Source organism: Crocuta crocuta, unplaced genomic scaffold (genome assembly GCF_008692635.1).
Source record: "Crocuta crocuta isolate KB4526 unplaced genomic scaffold, BGI_CrCroc_1.0 scaffold462, whole genome shotgun sequence".
Taxonomy (NCBI): Eukaryota; Metazoa; Chordata; class Mammalia; order Carnivora; family Hyaenidae; genus Crocuta; species Crocuta crocuta.
The window spans coordinates 1,097,885-1,114,668 of record NW_027527437.1 but is presented as its reverse complement, the minus strand read 5'-3'; the positions used below and the strand labels follow the sequence as shown (position 1 = coordinate 1,114,668).

The window sequence follows — 16,784 nt, the reverse complement described above, 5'->3', positions numbered from 1 at the left end:
GGCCCAGTCACAGCCAGGAGCTCTGATCTGGGCTGACTCTTCACACTTGTCCTAATTGAGAAAAGACACCTGGCTGTTTGTTCCCCACATTGGCCATCCAATATATAGAGACTGTGCCTCTGTCTGACACTGCCTGCAACAGAGCAGCAAGTTGGTCTAAATCTGAGGTTGAATTAGCAGACCCATTTGAATCTCCCAATTCTCTGTTCTTTGACCTAGCTACATCAGTATATCTTGGCCTCCACCTTAATCTTTTATGGTATTTCTCAAACAATCAGAACCTAAGTGTGAAAGAAGGACATTATTCCCCTTCAAGAGATCCTTTCAAGATCCCACACCTACATAAGTGATTAGGCTGACATGAGTGTCTGCTCATGATGGGGATGATATCTACTAGAGCATAACACGCTCTTCTAGTAGGTGTCCTTTCTAGAATTTGGAGTGGTCTGCTTTTTAATCCAGTATGTGCTGTCCTGTCAGGGCACTAATCCTATGGGGAGAGTGCATCACCATCGCTTGACTGATACCCCATCTTATGTGTTCTCAAAGATTTACAGAATGTTCAGGGAATTTGTCTTTTTAGTGTTTATCCCTCTTTAATTGGTCTCTCCTTTACCTCAGATTTTGGGTTTGCATCAAAGGGAGATATGAGCATCAGCCTCCTGCCATACTTAAAGTAGTCCATTTCCTCCAACTCTGTCCCACTGTTTTTAGGCCAAAGTTGTACATCATGAAACTCCCTTCTTTTAGGATGAATTATTTCATAGGCAGGTCTTTGGTCTGTCTGGAACATTGGCCGTGGTGAGTTCATCCTCTAGTATTCCTGGATGCACTGAATTCATACTCCTTGTCTGAACCCCAGTTTAACCACACACATGATTTCCAGGACCCTACATCACATATTCTTGGAATTTTGACTTGGTGATTGGTTTAGATCTGCAAAGTACTTTTATCAATATGATATGTAGCCCTAAACTGAGTCAAAGTGAGTGAGTGGAAAATACATGTTGCATGGCCAACTTTCAGTTAGGTTTTTATCAGCTGTAAAATTTTCCATCACTTATTCTTTTCCTGCTTCCTAGCCCTCACCTCCCTTTCTGTGTTGTTTTTGGCATTTTCTATTCTAAGTTACATCTGAAATATGCTTTTCACATATTGTTCTCATCCATGGCTTACATCCTCTGTTCCAGGCAGCTCTATCTCAAAGAAAATCATAAGGTCAGAGAGATAGCCTCTGCCTAATGTGGGAACTAAATAATATTGAGCTGTGACAAAGAAATTGCCCTGGTTTTTTTCCAGGATGTCGTCTCTAAATATCTTTAGAGATGAAATAAGGAATTGTTTCTTTATGAAGAAAACACTATATATAATGTTCTATATATAGTGTTTTGAAGAAAACTTTATATATGTATATATATGTATATATGTGTGTGTGTGTATATAACTCCCTAGTTATTCTAAAAAATAATCCCCAAATTTCAGAGGATTTTTTTTCTACTGATACAAATGCTGGTGTGGGTTGCATGACTATTCTGGGTCTGATAACTCCTGCATGTAGCTTTGCAATGTCAGAGTCCTTTGCCTCTAGCAGTGTATAGGAGAAGAGAGAGATAACCAGTGTGTTTTATTGCCAGTGCTGGAACAGAACTCAATTTTGTGACCCTAATAATGTAAGGTGAAATATCAAGTAGTAATTCAAGGTAAAATACCAACTTCAAGTAAAAATACTACTGAGATGTAAATACCTAGTCAAATATTAACTATATGGAAACATTCGAAGAAGGTTCTATATTTGCCACTCATTGTCAGAGGGCCTGAGAAATGTAGTCTTCCTACATAGCCCAAGGAGAGGGCCTAAGATGGACAGGCACATAGGCAGTCTCTATCACAACCTCCTAAAATGAAAGAGAAAAATAAATCATTATTTTTGGACAATGAGAGCTAAACTGAAACGATATTGATGTAACTGATTAATAGTAGTAATTAGGAGGACAGGCTTATTCTAATTTGGCACCCAATAATGCCAGAATTTACATTTATTTGTGAGTTACAGAGCTCAGTGATATAGTAGTTCTGAAAGATATTTGGGTTACTTTGAATTTAATACACATTTGTGTTGTACAACCATCATTTCTCCAGAGTCACACTTTTCCTCCAGGATAAAATGACTACTCCTTTCTCTGAGTTCTCATACTACTTTGCTCATATCTGTTGAGCTGGTGTAAATGCCGTAGATACCACAGGAGCAAGATGGAGAAGCAGCATGATATCTGTGATTTCTTAGCTTTGCAGCATCCTAAGGAGAGGTAGATGTAGTTTGCCCTCACTGCTCCCTTTTCATTAGGAACTTTGGAAGGGAGTACATAAGCCCCCAGCTGAATTAGTGACAATAGAAAGTAGAAATTACCCAACTGAATTAGAACTTGGTAACGGAGATAAACTTGATGTAGTGATGCTCTGGGGATTTGCGTAAGGTGTTGCTAGCACCTGATGACCTTTTAGAAAGTTGACACCATACAACTTCTTCCATTAGGGGGAGAAAGAACCACCAGTCAGTCCCCTTTGACTTTTCATCAGGGACCTGGAGAGAGCCACAAGGGAGGTTCACCATCATACGATCTTTTTTTTTTTTTTTAATGTTTTATTTATTTCTAGGAGAGAGAGAGAGACAGCGTGAGCAGGGGAGGGTCAGAGAGAGGGAGTCACAGACTGAAACAGGCTCCAGGCTCTGAGCTGGCAGTCAACACAGAGCCCGGCGCGGGGCTCGAACCCACGAACCGCGAGATCATGACCCGAGCGAAAGTCGGACGCTCAACCGACTAAGCCACCCAGGCGCCCCGCACCATCATACGATCTTAATAGTCTTTCTGTGGGGAGCCTGTGTGGCTCAGTTGGCTAAGCGTCTGACTCTGGATTTTTAGCTCAGATCATGATCTTGTGATTTGTGAGTTCAAGTCCTGCACTGAGCTCTGCGCTGTCAGTGTGGATGGAGTCTGCTTTGGATTCTCTCTCTCCTTCTCTCTGTCCCTCTCCAACTTGCTCTCTCTCTCTTTCAAAGTAAATAAATAAACTTAAAAATAGTCCCTTCTGTATATCTTTCTTATAATGCTTAGTCTATTTCACTATAGTGCTTTTTTTGCTTTCTTTCCAAGAGCGCTGTGAGCCTCTCAGTAATGGAGGGCTCTGTCTTATCCATCTCTGTTTCCCTATCACCTCAGACGGTTTATGGCACATAGCAAGCGTCATTTGTTGGTGAATATATTGAAGCAATAATCTAGACTCTTTTCTAGAAGTTTATAGTTGAGCCTAGATTTCTAGATTTCTGAATTTAAAAACCTCCGAGTGAGGCATTTTTTGTGCTTCTCCCCCTCAATTTTGACACTTTTAACTACCCCCATAGATAGTATAAATTATAAACATTCTAGCCATAATTGTGACCAAAGAAACATTGTAGGAAGTATCTTACTCAATTCTTCATATGGGAACATGTTCTACCTATTACTTGTTTACAGTGGATCATTTGTAAATACCAAATTAACAGACAGATTTAAGAAAAGCAGCAGTACACTAGGAATGCAATCTGTTTTTAGAACTGATTCAACCTGAGGGTTTTAACATAGAGTATAAAAGTTAAGATGAATGGAAAACATGCAGATTTTACTGATTTAAACCAAAACCACTGAGTTTTTCACCATGTTTGACTAGAATAGCAACAGAGAGTTTGGGGGAGATAAGAGAATATCTGAAACCCACAAAATTCCTGTTTTTCTTTTTCTCTATCCAGAATAAAGAGTAAAAATAACTTTACGTATTTTGAAGAGTTAAGGTAAGAATGATTGAAATAAAGAATGTGCTAAGAGAGTGACCAGCTAACTGCAGGCCTCCAGGCCTCTTGTTTATCTCTGTTGCCAAGAAGCAAACACTAGAACATTCCACCAGTCACGTAAACTTACCGTCAATTTAATGGCCAGGCCTTCCATATAAGGAGGCAGAATTCCTGTCCCAGCTTTGATTTCATCACAATCCTCTGTGTTGTCTAGTGTTCCTGATCCCTGTGGCGGCTTCTCTTTTGCCTGTCTCTTGGCCTGAATCCTAGACTTTGGTTTTGTCTCCTGTCTTTGGAAGGTGCTCTCAACCTTAGAGCAATTGCTTGCTGCAAATGTGTTGAGTCTCTTGGTTCTTGGTTTTTGTTCTCAGTCTGAATAAAGACTTGCAAGCCTCTGTTTTGTCCAAGAGGAAAGTGAGCTTTGAGGGAAAACGTGGAATGCTTCGTCTGCAGGTTAATTAAGAATAAGCTGTTATCTACTGAAAGTACTACATAATTTATTTTGCATGTGGAACTTCTTAAAATCATATGCCCCAATCTTCCGTCAGTGCTCCCATCTTTGATATCCAAGTTGTTTAATGCACATTTGTAACTGAAGGGCCTCAGGGAGGATATATTTAAAATGCACCCAGAAAAGAATTTGCCATAATTTTGAGGGCCTGGGCTAAACAACCCAGAGGGATCTTATATTGCTTTCTCTTATTTATCACAGCATATTGCTAATCAGGTTTATCTATTCACTCCCTCCTTCCCAATGCTTTGATTGCTGCCCTAGTTCCCTAGTTCAGACTTGGATCTTTCCTGTGGGACTAAAAATACTAGCTTGCATTTAGCTTTCCTTCCTCAGTAATGGCTTCCTTTGGAAGTGCCTTCCACACTAAATCTAGGATTAAATTTTAAAAACAAAGTAATGATGTCACATTCAGAAAGAAGCATGAGCTAATGAAAAGTCTTCAAATCTTGGGTCGGCTACTAACTAGTTATGTATCCTTAGACAATTTTTTCACTTTTTTGTTTCTATATTTGTTGAGCAAAAAAATTAGGTTAAGAGTGCTTATCTCAAAGTGCTTAAGTGTCGACTTAGCAAGTTATGTGTGTCTAGCACAGTGTCTGGATGGCAGTAGACACTCAAAAATAGGTATGTCTTTTGCTTTTTTGTTTGAAGTTTCAGTGGTTACCTACCACATAAAAGAGAAAATGTACATTCTTTGGAGTGGACTATATCTCTTCTTAGAATCTGCCCTAAACTACCTTGTTAGTTTTCCCTCTTATTTTTTCTTTCCCCCCATATATTCCAGGCACACTAAATAAGTCACTGTTACTAAAGTTTTTTTCTTTTTTTCCTCTGATTTCCTGACTTTCTCACAGACTGTTCTCTGCACTCAAGTGTTCCCACTCTCCTTCTCCCCTGGTTAGGTTCTGTTTATTCTCCAGGATCCACCTGCATTCCCTCTTCCTTGTGGGAAAAAATGGAGAAAAATCAGCCAGTTAACATTATAACAAGTAAAAATGCATATTAAATATAAGACAATAGCAAATACTTTTCTTGGGTGAACAAATATAATTTCTAATGTATTGTTATTTGAATATCTACTTTTGTTAAGAAAACTTGGAATTAAGGAACATTTTAGAAGTCTTACATTTTTGACTTAAGAAGAGAAAAATGAAAAAATTATTAGATATCATGGGGTATATGTCCTCCTCATTGCTATCTTCTTAAATCCCTAGTTTTCTATGATACATATATTAGAAATAATATAAAATAAATCTGAGAAAAGTACATTTGTTTTTATTTTTTAAATTAATGAGTTTTATTTTTTATTTTTACTTTTTATTTTTTAATATAATTTATTGTCAGTTGGCTAACATACGGTGTGTACAGTGTGCTCTCGGTATTTGGGGGTAGATTCCCGTGGTTCATCGCTTACATATAACACCCAGTGCTCATCCCAGCTAGTGCCCTCCTAAATGCCCACCACCCATTTCCCCCTCTCCCCCAACCCCACCTTAACCCTCAGTTTGTTCTCTGTATTTAAGAGTTTCTTATGGTTTGCTTCCCTCTCTGTTTGTACCTAATTTTCCCCCCTACCCTTCCCCCTTGGTGTTCTGTTAAGTTTCTTAAGTTCCACATATGAGTGAAAACATGATATCTGTCTTTCTCTGACCGACTTATTTCATGTAGCATAATACCTTCCAGTTCCATCCATGTTGCTGCAAATGGCATGATTTCATTCTTTCTTATTGCCGAGTATTTAATTAATGAGTTTTAAACCATACATATTGTTGACTCCTACTGCTTTAGCATGACAATAGAACACAAATCGTGAGCTGGGACTCAGATTGAGCCTTTGGATTTGATTTCGTTAAATAGTTTGGTGTGCCTGGGTGGCTCAGTTGGTTGAGTGTCCAACTTCAGCTCAGGTCATGATCTCATGGTTCATGAGTTCTATACCCTTATGAGCTCACTCTTGTCAGTGCAGAGCCCACTTTGGATCCTCTGTCCTCCTTTCTCTGCCCTTCCCCCCCCTCAAAAATAAATAAGAAAAATAAAACAAAATAAAAATAAATAGTAGATGTCATGAGAGCTAATCACGTACTGTGAATGCTCTTATAAAAAAAAGTCATACCATAATAAAAATGCCAATGTAAGAAAATTATCCTGTCAAATATTTTTTAATCTTGCTGTCATGAGGAGGTTTTTGGGGGGGGTTTTTTTGTTTGTTTTTATTTGGTTTTCTTTGAAAATGAGAAGGTGTCTTAGATGTTTATTTTGACCATCTGGCCAAAAACTGCTTGGCTGTTTAATATGGCATCTTAACAAGACAAAGACCAGAAGCATTTATTTTATTACCAGTGTGTATATTGGACAGTTGCACTTACCATGCCTCACAGTCTGAAAGGTCTGGACTATTTAATGTGACAGTAGTACTGGAAATAGAAGCAGAGTGTCTTGTGTTTATATGGACTCTGTTAGTTCATATCCATTACACAGTGAAAATAACTACAATAGTGGTGGAAGGTTTTAGAAAACCTTCACGGAAAAGTTATTCTATCTGGGTCTTGAATAATTGGCTGGATTTTGGAAACTGAGAGGAGGAAGGGATAGGCATTTTCTATGGATAGTAGGGATTAGCCAAAAGCCTGGAGATAGTGAAGGCCAGGGCTCATTCAAGAAAAGACCATCCAGTATGACATGATGGTAAGAAAGTAACGAGAGAGGACCAATGGGAATTATACCATCAAAGTCTAACTGAGAGTGATTTCAAATCCAGAAAGAGAAATTTGAACTTATTTTATATGTTAAGAGAAATGATATGGTCAAATCTGTGTTTCAGAAGGGGTGATTGTGACTATTCAGAGGACAGATTGAAGAGAAGAGGTTGGCAGAGGGAAAACAAGACACATAAGTTAGCAATGAGAGCCTATACTAAAGCAGTGATGATAGAGAAAGAGCAAGTGATATGCCACCTCCTCACTCTGATGGTAGAAGGAAGATTGACAGAACTTGGTGATGGAATGAGTAAGGGAGAGAAATACTTGATTATTACTATTGTTATAAACCTGAACTCTCTTCCTAAGCTTCACTTACAATGTGACCTGCTAAACCATGGAATAAAGCTTAAGATGGAGCCAATTTGGATTCTATCCCATGGAAACACAAGAGTAATACTAATACTTTTAAAATGGTATTTGTACATTGCCCCATACCTATGCTGTGGGCCTGATGACTGGACAAGCCTATGTTGAAAATACCCATTGTATTTCACTGTGGTGTGTGAATGGCTGATTATCCAATAAGATATGAAACACAGGTACGTGGGAAGATACAGCTATATACTGGTATATGCATCATCTTGATTATTTTTCTGCTCTCTGTAGGTGATCTCTATAGAGTAGTCTCATTTTCATACTTTCTTGACACTTCAGAAGACTATGGACTTGAGTGATTTAGAAAATGTATTCTGGTCAGTGGGGGGCAGTGTCACATTGCAGAAAGAGCATAAATTGTATAGTTTGAGATTTCTGTGCAATCCCTGGGAGTGTGATTGCCCTTTAATCCCAGGGTTCCCAACCCTGAATTATCCTTTGAATCACCTTGGATTTTCTTTCTAAAATACAGATTTTCATGCCCTCTCCCTTGGAGATTCTGATTCAGTCAATTTGAGATAAGGCCTGAAAAAAGTGTTTTTTGTTGTTGTTGTTGTTGTTGTTCTTTAACATCCTAAGTAATTTTGTTTTTTAACATCCTAAGTAATTTTGATAGCTAAATTTGAGAACTAATGATTTAATCTGAGTCTCAGCTTTCATAGGATTGAGTTTATAAACTTTCAATTATAATAAAATTTCAACTGTTAGTGAAGTTACTTATTGAAATAACTATTCTATCCCCTTTTAAAAGGCTTCTTCAGGGCACCTGGGTGACTCAATTGGTTAAGCATCTGACTTTGCTCACGTCATGATCTTGTGGTTTGCATGTTTGAGGCCCACATCAAGCCCCCCTTAGGATTCTTGTGCGGAGCCTGCTTGGGATTCTGGCTCTCTCTTCTTTCTATGCCCCTCTCTCAAACAATTTCTCAGTTTTTCAAAATAAATAAATAAACATATATGTATATGTATATATATATGTTCTTCTTCAATTTCTCATCTATTTGAATCTTGACTATATGAGAACATGTTTGTTTGATTTTTAGGCATTGTGACAACAAAGAGAAAATGAATGAATTTTGTCCGATACATACATATAATATATACATATAGGATTAATTGTATGATAGTTTTAGATGTTGAAGAGATGATAGAAAGTAGAAGACCTTTCCTTGATGGAATTTTTGTTAAATCTGAGGAATAAATGCCAGTTTTTAAAAAATGGCAAAGAAGTGTAAACAGAAATTGCTTCTATATATTTTTAATACAAAACTCACTTATTACTGACACTGTGATAATTTACAAATAAATTCTGACTTCCCAGTGTTAGGAGCAACAGCTTAAGTTAAGTACATTGTTCTCTTCTTCATCTCGTTCAAGTCAAAACAAACCAAAAAAATAAAACAACATCAAAAACTCTTTTTGCATCAATATTAGCAATGGTGGTTTCAAACACATATTTTCCAAATAGTCATCCAAGTCAAAGGCATGTCAGCAGCTCAATAAATCTCTATGTAATAATATGTAGCATAAATATCAGCTGACCTCGAAGCTGATAGCATGTTTTAATCAGTTTCAAAACCTTTATTCACAGTTTCTGTGCAACTGGAGTTCCCCGGCCTTCTCAGTTCTGAGGGATTTTTCTGATATGTCCACTGTTTTTTACAACAGTACCACAGTGTCTCCTTCCTTTTACTGTCTCTTGGGTTTCATCTTGCTCATGTTTCTTCAACCCTGAGCCTGGATAACTTCCATGTTAATCCATGTTGAATCATTTGTTTTTCCTCTGGGCCTGTGGAGTCACTCAGAAGGGCCAGGTGGTTCACCCAAGGAGCCATTAACTGGCACATTTCTTCTGTCCTTGACACCATCTTCAGTTCTCTCTGGCTAGGAACTGATCACTTTAGACTATTAGCCTGAAGTTCATTCAGAAGATTTAAGTAAATATTTGATTTGAGAAATCTGGGATAGGAGTCCTTTTCCATAAGAGTATATATAATTTTTTGGGCTTCATCAAAACACGTTGGGGTTGGTGTTTTAATCTTCTTGGCTGTGGATTCTCGAGTGTGAAAGTCGATATTGATCTAAAAACAAAAACTTGTTGGTTAATATATGCTTCCAATTTATTGCACATTTTATGATGTAACTATGTTTGTTGAAGCACCTCAAGACAATGGCGTTGAGCCCTCATTTGAATCAGTTCAGGTATCTCTTAAATGCCTATTCTAAACCAGCCTTATACTGGATGTGAAAGAGGTAGGAAATATCACAAAAAAGTTCTTTGTTCCAAGTTAGCTCATAGTTTAGTTGGGAAATGAAAAAGAGGCAGGCATGAAAATTTTAAATATCCACACAAGGTGATACATGCATCAAAAAAGTGATATACTTAAAATGTATAGGAGAGGACACTTTGTGTAGCTATTTTTTGCTTGAACCAAGAATATTTCATGGGAAGGTTGGTACTACTACTAAATGAAAATATTTCTGCTGCTGCAGTTGTACATATTACGCTAATTTGTATTTTATCCTAATGTAAGACGAGCTATCTCATGAAGGACATTCTGATATGCAATTCTAGCTAATAATACTGGTACTTTTACCCCCCTCCCCTACCCACCTATCACATTAGCTAATTTTGCAAAATCAATCTTTTCATCTTACTGTCTTCAAATATACCGTAAATATAGAAAAGTAGATTATTATTGCACTGAACTATATGAACATACCTAAGTATTTAATAGTAAAATTATGATACTTAAAAAAGATGTAATCTTGCTGTGTATGTGGAATTGTATTTCTGCATCTAAGTTCCTTAAACATAGACTGGTGGTAATGAAGATAATACTCACTTGTTTAGCAGCATCTGAATGCACAAATGCTTTATATATTTTCTCTGCTTTGCAATGCAAAAGATCAGACTCCGTTTTTTTATAGTCTTCACAAGCCAGCCAGAACTCAATGTTCTCCTCGCTGAACTCAGACTTTAGGAAACTTCCAAAGACATTTTGACCAACTAAAAAGAAAGAGTGAGGGGTAAGATAATTAAATTAATTGAGCCAGTAAATGAATATCTTAAAGAAGAGATTTGCAAGAAAAATACTATTGCATTATCTATGCACAAAGGTAAGAGATAGCTAATGCTGAAATAGCTGTGTCATAATTTATAGAGATGGGAAGGTCTCAGAGTTCCTTTCATTTATAGTTTATCTGGGGCCAGACAAACCTGTCCACAGTCACATAGCTGCTTAGTCATCTACAGAACTGTGCTTTGCTTCCATCTGTTAATTAAGTTAAAATTCTGCTCTTGTGATTACAAAACAATCTCTTTTCTTATAAATATTAACTACTAGGCAGACTAGAGAATTTTAGGGAAGCAAACATTGACAAAATTCATTAACATCATGTTCATTATTAACAAATATAATTTCCCCATCCAATTCTTATTGGTTAGAAAATGTACTGATGTACTGATTATATTTGCTGGTATTACTGAGGCTTTTAAATGGGCCATCTCTCTGCCATTTATTCATTTGGTTGGATTGTAAACTAAGATAATTAGATGGATGAATGATATTAAACAACTTGGCCCCCAAGCAAGGATTCTAAAGAGTGTTTGTGGGGAGAAGAGGATTAAGATCATCCTTTAGGTAGAGACCACTCTGCTCATCCATACCTCTGAGCAAACTCTTAATCCCAAGAGAACTCTAAGGCCTGGGATTAGGGAAAGGCAAGCTGATTTCATTCTTTACCTTGTCTTATCAGAAACTCCCACCAAGACTCTGTTTAAAAATGGTTTTTAATCATATCTGTGTTATCATATATCATGTTATATATAAGGCGATTATATATTGTATGTCTCAACTTCCTTCTAGGCAACAAAGCACTGTGTCCTTGTTTTTGACTTCTTGGTGCTTCTAAAATGCCTGCCACTTAAAAGTGAGCTAAATATGTAAGTTAATGAAAGTATGGATAATACAATAGATAATTAATTGAATGAATTATCACAGTCACAAAAGTACATTCTATAGGTAGCTTTCAGAATGGCAGTTCACATGTGGAGATGTTTGGTTTACTTTTAAAAACTTGAAACTTCAGAACCTCAGCATAATTTTAAATTTTGCTCCTATAATGACCCATGGGAATACCTAGTTGTCTTGGCAAATTTATCTGAAGAACAGTGGCAGACCTGAGTGCCAGGTCATTACTCTACAATGAGGCATGATATGCTGAAGCTATTAGTGTCTACCGAAAAACTATAATACAGCTTTTCATACACTATTCTATCCAGAATACTATATTTTATTGTAGTCATTCAATGTATTAGTGTATTGAGCTAAACCCAAAAACATTTAGTAGTTAATCGTACTTACTTTGGTTTGCAAGTAGTTTTTCCAGAGATTGAGCCCACTGCATTACTTCATTGACAGAGAGTCTGCTGGAGACAAAATTTATATAAATTAGTGAACATTTTTTGTGTAATCACAAATAAAATCAGAATGGCTGCTACATTTTGGTAACTCCACAAACTAAGATTCTCGTTCCATGTTTAAAAAAAATTTGTCTGTAAGAAAACCAGACTTCCCTTAGAATTCCTATAGTAATGGAAAATAACTGCTAATAAAATGTGAAGAAATCCAAATAAATATATTCCAACAGTGTAATAAATTGCAAATTATGTATATACATGTTGGCATTTAGTTTACATTGGTACTAATGTAGTCTACTCTTATTTGGCTGGTTACTTAAAAGAAATGAAATCTAATATGTGCAACACTAATCACTTGCTAGAATATAGAACTAGCTAATGCATAGGCTTCTCTTAAAAATATAGTCAGCATATTAGTGTACATACATGTCTTTGGACTTAGAAGGTTTCATTCCAGATTCCAGATGTGGGATCATGGATCTCAGGTATGCTTTCATATCCATTCCACTACAAAAGACACAAACGTGAATATTCATATTTCCTTAGTAGAATACATATTATTTGTAAAAGAAGCATGAAATAAACTTCTCAAGGAACAAGACAATAATAAGAACAGTTGTTATAACATTTTGCTATATTAAGATTGAGCTAATTTTTATGAGCCAAAGTCTGCAGAAATTTCCATATAATTTAATGGCCTATCAGGATTTATTTTTTAAATACAGCCGAATATACTTACACATATGTATACAACAGCTAATTTCTCTGATCTAGTTAAGCTAACTGCTTATATTTTCTTCCATTCATTCTCAATCCTTCTGCCATTAAAGATAATCTAAGTCAAAATCCACAAAGTGACACACAGAATGAACTTACAAAGTCTTTGGCTTCTTTTTCTGAGTTTTGTCGTCTACAAGTGAATGGTCAGTTTCTTTCAATTCCTTTGGATTAGCAGAGAAGAACATCCCTGGCATTTTGTTTAACCTTGGTGTGGAGATGGTTGCTGCTCTCATAGTCCTCACTCGGCAAATATCTGCTGCTCAACGTCTCTGCTGCTATATATAGGGAAAGGCAAACAGGCTCTTGCTGTTCAAATGAGTCTGTTTATCAAGTGATGTTACCACAGACACTGGAAGTTCCCTCTTTCTTGATGTGTTATGACGTGTATCTTGAAAAAAAAAAAAAGAAGCATACAGTGATGTCTTGTGGTTGAAACTTAACCAAATGAGAATAGGTCACTTGATTAAAAAGAAACACAGTTAAACCTACAGAGGCACACACGTATATGCCACATGTCTAAAGTATTAGTTGCATCAATCTTTGGTTCTAGGGGATGCTTGTTTCTTCATAAAAATGGCATATTTCAACAAAACATTTCATTTGGTGTATTTATTGTATCACATAGGAATTCAGTATTAGAGACGTATCCCCTCAATGCTTTGACTAGTCCTTGACTATAAAATTCATCTGATCACAATATTTGAAAAAGTTCTTTTTACTTTCAGAAAGCATTGTAAAATAAAATACTTTTTATTTGATTGCTTGTGTGTGATATATTCATATATATGAACATATAGGTAGGAAGGAAAGTTATGAGAGGTTATCTTAAATTCTTCCCACAACTTCCATCTCTCACTTCCATGACAAGAAATTTTCGTGTTAGTATTTTCTAAGGTGTGTGCTAGACATTCTATTGGTGATATACAGGATGACTTTAGGGTCCTATGAATATTAATATTTATTAAGAATATGATATATCAAACTGATTTTCTGTATTTTACTGCTTAAGATAAGAATAAAGGAAAATTAAACAAATCAGGACACAAAGTATAGTTAATACAATAGTATAATGTCATATGTAAATACATCGATACTAAAGAATCATATTGCATCGAAGGAAAAATGTGTAAGGTAAAATAAGAGTATACTTGGACAGCTCAATCATATTCACTTCTTAGGTGATGATCTTCCAAATTTTGGCAGTATCTCTGGACAAAGCCATTCTAACTTTAATTAAGATTAAGGATTAAAAAAACAAACAAACCCAATGGATTAGGTGACTACTCACTGATCAAGGAAGAAGGGTTATTGCAATGTAAGCTTTTTATAGAGTTTATAACACTATCACATTTATTATATTTCAAAATTCACTTACTACACAGTCATGAAAATATATATAACATTGTATGTGCAAGCATCATTTGATGTTTGAAAGACAACACTGATGCAGAAAGAGAACTAGTGAATTGATGTTTGAAAGACAACATGATGCAGAAAAAGGGCTAGTGAGATGAAGTGGCCACTTTGAAAGTGACTCAAACAAAATAGATTGAGCTTAAAGACTGATGACAGAAAGGCATTTGCTTGAATATTTCCTGTGGTTCAGTCCATATTTACTTTTCTGTTAAAATCTTCAATGCTGTCCATGTTTGTTTATCTGATAACCTCTGATTTCTCTAGATAATTGTGGGTAAGCTATGTAAAAAAATAATTTAACATTATTTTTAATGGCCTGCTATTATTATTATCTGAATATACTGACAATGTCCAAAGCATGTTTCTGCAACAATATTTCCTTTGGGTGTGAATTAACAATATCAAGACATGAGTAACAGCAGCAGCAGCAAAATTTATACAGCCACATAGGTTTGGGAAATAATGGAGTTAAGGTTAAATAAGGTTCTTAAATTATTAAGGCAGACCTTTTGAGAGCATTTAACACACATTTGCCAGTCTCTAAAAGGAGGGTAGAATATGTGATAATTTCCTAACATTTTTGAGAACTGAACCCTCATTAGGTAGGGAAGATAGTCTGAAGGAATAATATTCTCTGGATAGATTAGGAAACTCTGGTCTGAGACAAAAATAAAAATTCACCTCATAGATTAATAATTCCTTTAAACCTCTAATTTTTGTGCTACCTAAATATTGACTTTTGAGCTCAAGCATTTGTAAGCAAGTACAATTGCATGCTTCCAGCCCAGATGGAGAATTCAACTCCTGATAGAGGGTTCTTCTGGAATTCCTACATCACACCTGACCGATCCAGCTCTGGCACAGTAATGAGGTGCTGTCTCAAAGGCTGCTTGCTAGCACATGCAAAGCATATGTGTGCCAGAGCTAGGCAAATCTGATGAGGCTGTATCAGCAAGGACCGATGAGTCCACGGCAGGGCACTGTAAGTTCTTTATAAACCATACAATGGCAATGTCTGGCCCCTCTTTGTGAAATTCATTAAGAAAAGACAAATGATCAAATAGTAACTACTAGATCCATCCCTTTGGTTGAAACTATAGAGGGTTTGACAAAAGCCAATAGAAGAAACAGTGGCTCTCATATATGTAATCTTATTTGAATATTTCCTCTGTGAAACTGTGCATAAGTAACTAAGCTGGAGTCTTAAGAAAAGGAATACTTCATGTGGTCTTAGTGTTATTTAAAAAAACATGAAGAGACTAGTTTTAAAGCATTTTAGGTTTACAGGAAAACCGAGAGGAAAGTACAGAGAGTTCCCACATACTCTCTCCCTTCCCCACAGCTTTCCCCAACATCAACATCCCGCATCAGTGTGGTATATTTGTTCATGAATCTACACTGATACATCGTTATCACCCAAAGTCCTGAGTTTACATTATGGCTTCCTTTGACAGTATACCTTCTGTAGGTTTTGACAAATGTATAATGACATGAATCCGTCATTATAGGATCATGCAGAATAGTTTCCCTGCCCTAAAAATCCCAGTGTTATGTTTTAAAATGTGGAGGAGATTGGTTAAAAAAAACATTTCTGATATGGCTGTTGATTTTAATGGGGAAAATTTTAATTTTTGCTGAGTTTATTTTACATTTTGGTTCCAAACACTCCAATCGCCTGAATCCTAGTAGGGAGGGCTTTGCTCTATGACTTTTTCAAATTTTACATTGATTAAACTGATTTTAAGCCTTTATAATATTGCTGAAATTTTGTTGTGGATATTAGGAATTATGGGGAAAGGGACAAAAATGAGTATGAGATTATATCTTAAAAATAAAAATATAAAAATAAAAACATTTAATATACCATTAAAGTCAGTGACATGATGGGGTGTCTGGTGGCTCAGTCGGTTGAGCATCTGACTTCGGCTCAGGTCATGATCTGAACATGAACCCATGTTCATGGGTTCAAGCCCCATGTCAGGCTCTGTGCTGATAGCTCGTAGCCTGGAGCCTGCGTCAGATTCTGTGTCCCTCTCTCTCTCTGCCCCTCCTTTGCTCACGTTCTGTCTCTCTCTCTCTCTCAAAAATAAACATTAAAAAAAAGGTCAATGACATGATCAGAAATTTTGATTCATTAAAACAAAATGTCTTGATTTAACAAACTTTAATTACAGTCCTGCAATGTATCAGATGTAGGTACAGCAAATAGAAAGATAAATGAATCTCTGTCCTAAGGGGTTTACAGTATAGTAGTGCAGACATGTATTTAAGCAAGCGATCATAGTGAAAAGTGCCATCAGAGAGGAATGTATAAGAGGAGTGATAGTAACTCTGGATGTGTGGGACAGAAAAAAAAAATGCTGCTTCCATTTCAAACGAGCAAGTACCTATTCTTTACCCATTTCTGCATTCCAGATCAACACCCGTTGGAAAGTACAAAAGACTGCAATGGGGAAACTGGTCTTCAGCAAATAGACACCTCCTACATGTATACGGATGATGGAAAAATGGATCTCATATGTAAACACAAAGCTCTGCAGAGTTTAAAAGTAACTCTCAAAGACTTTGTTGAGTTAGTATAATCACTCACTGGTCAGTGAATTAAGACAAAGCTTCACTCCTTTTTGGGCTCCTGCAACATCCAGGTTAATATGTTTCAGTTACATTTCATAACGTTTAGTTGAAAAGCAT

General features: G+C 36.4%; 1 protein-coding gene and 1 long non-coding RNA gene across 3 annotated transcripts; both read right to left on the bottom strand.

The window, feature by feature from the left end:
- Positions 1-1,781: 1,781 nt before the first annotated feature.
- LOC144228259 (uncharacterized) lies at positions 1,782-6,223 on the bottom strand. Its single transcript, XR_013334152.1, has 3 exons — positions 6,017-6,223; positions 3,954-4,273; positions 1,782-1,895 (listed from the first exon to the last, which is right to left on the bottom strand). It is a non-coding gene; the product is annotated as an uncharacterized LOC144228259 (long non-coding RNA).
- A 2,493-nt stretch (positions 6,224-8,716) lies between these two features.
- On the bottom strand, positions 8,717-12,977 carry RGS1 (regulator of G protein signaling 1). 2 transcript variants are annotated; one of them, XM_077759957.1, is made up of 5 exons: positions 12,774-12,977; positions 12,324-12,404; positions 11,842-11,906; positions 10,321-10,484; positions 8,717-9,555 (listed from the first exon to the last, which is right to left on the bottom strand). In XM_077759957.1, the coding sequence occupies exons 1-5, from the start codon at positions 12,908-12,910 to the stop codon at positions 9,370-9,372; spliced, it is 633 nt and encodes a 210-aa protein (XP_077616083.1). In that variant the 5' UTR covers positions 12,911-12,977; the 3' UTR covers positions 8,717-9,369. The 2 variants fall into 2 exon arrangements, with proteins under 2 accessions (XP_077616083.1, XP_077616090.1); XM_077759964.1 differs by having other exon boundaries at positions 11,842-11,903.
- Positions 12,978-16,784: the final 3,807 nt, after the last annotated feature.

What these genes read in the sequence shown, in the direction of transcription:
- RGS1 (XM_077759957.1), bottom strand. Translation starts at nt 12,910, where the DNA reads ATGAGAGCAGCAACCATCTCCACACCAAGGTTAAACAAAATGCCAGGG. An exon ending in CCTTCTAAGTCCAAAGACAT is followed by an intron (nt 11,907 to 12,323) that starts GTATGTACACTA and finishes TTTTGTCTCCAG; the next exon opens with CAGACTCTCTGTCAATGAAG. An exon ending in AAAACTACTTGCAAACCAAA is followed by an intron (nt 10,485 to 11,841) that starts GTAAGTACGATT and finishes CTTTCTTTTTAG; the next exon opens with TTGGTCAAAATGTCTTTGGA.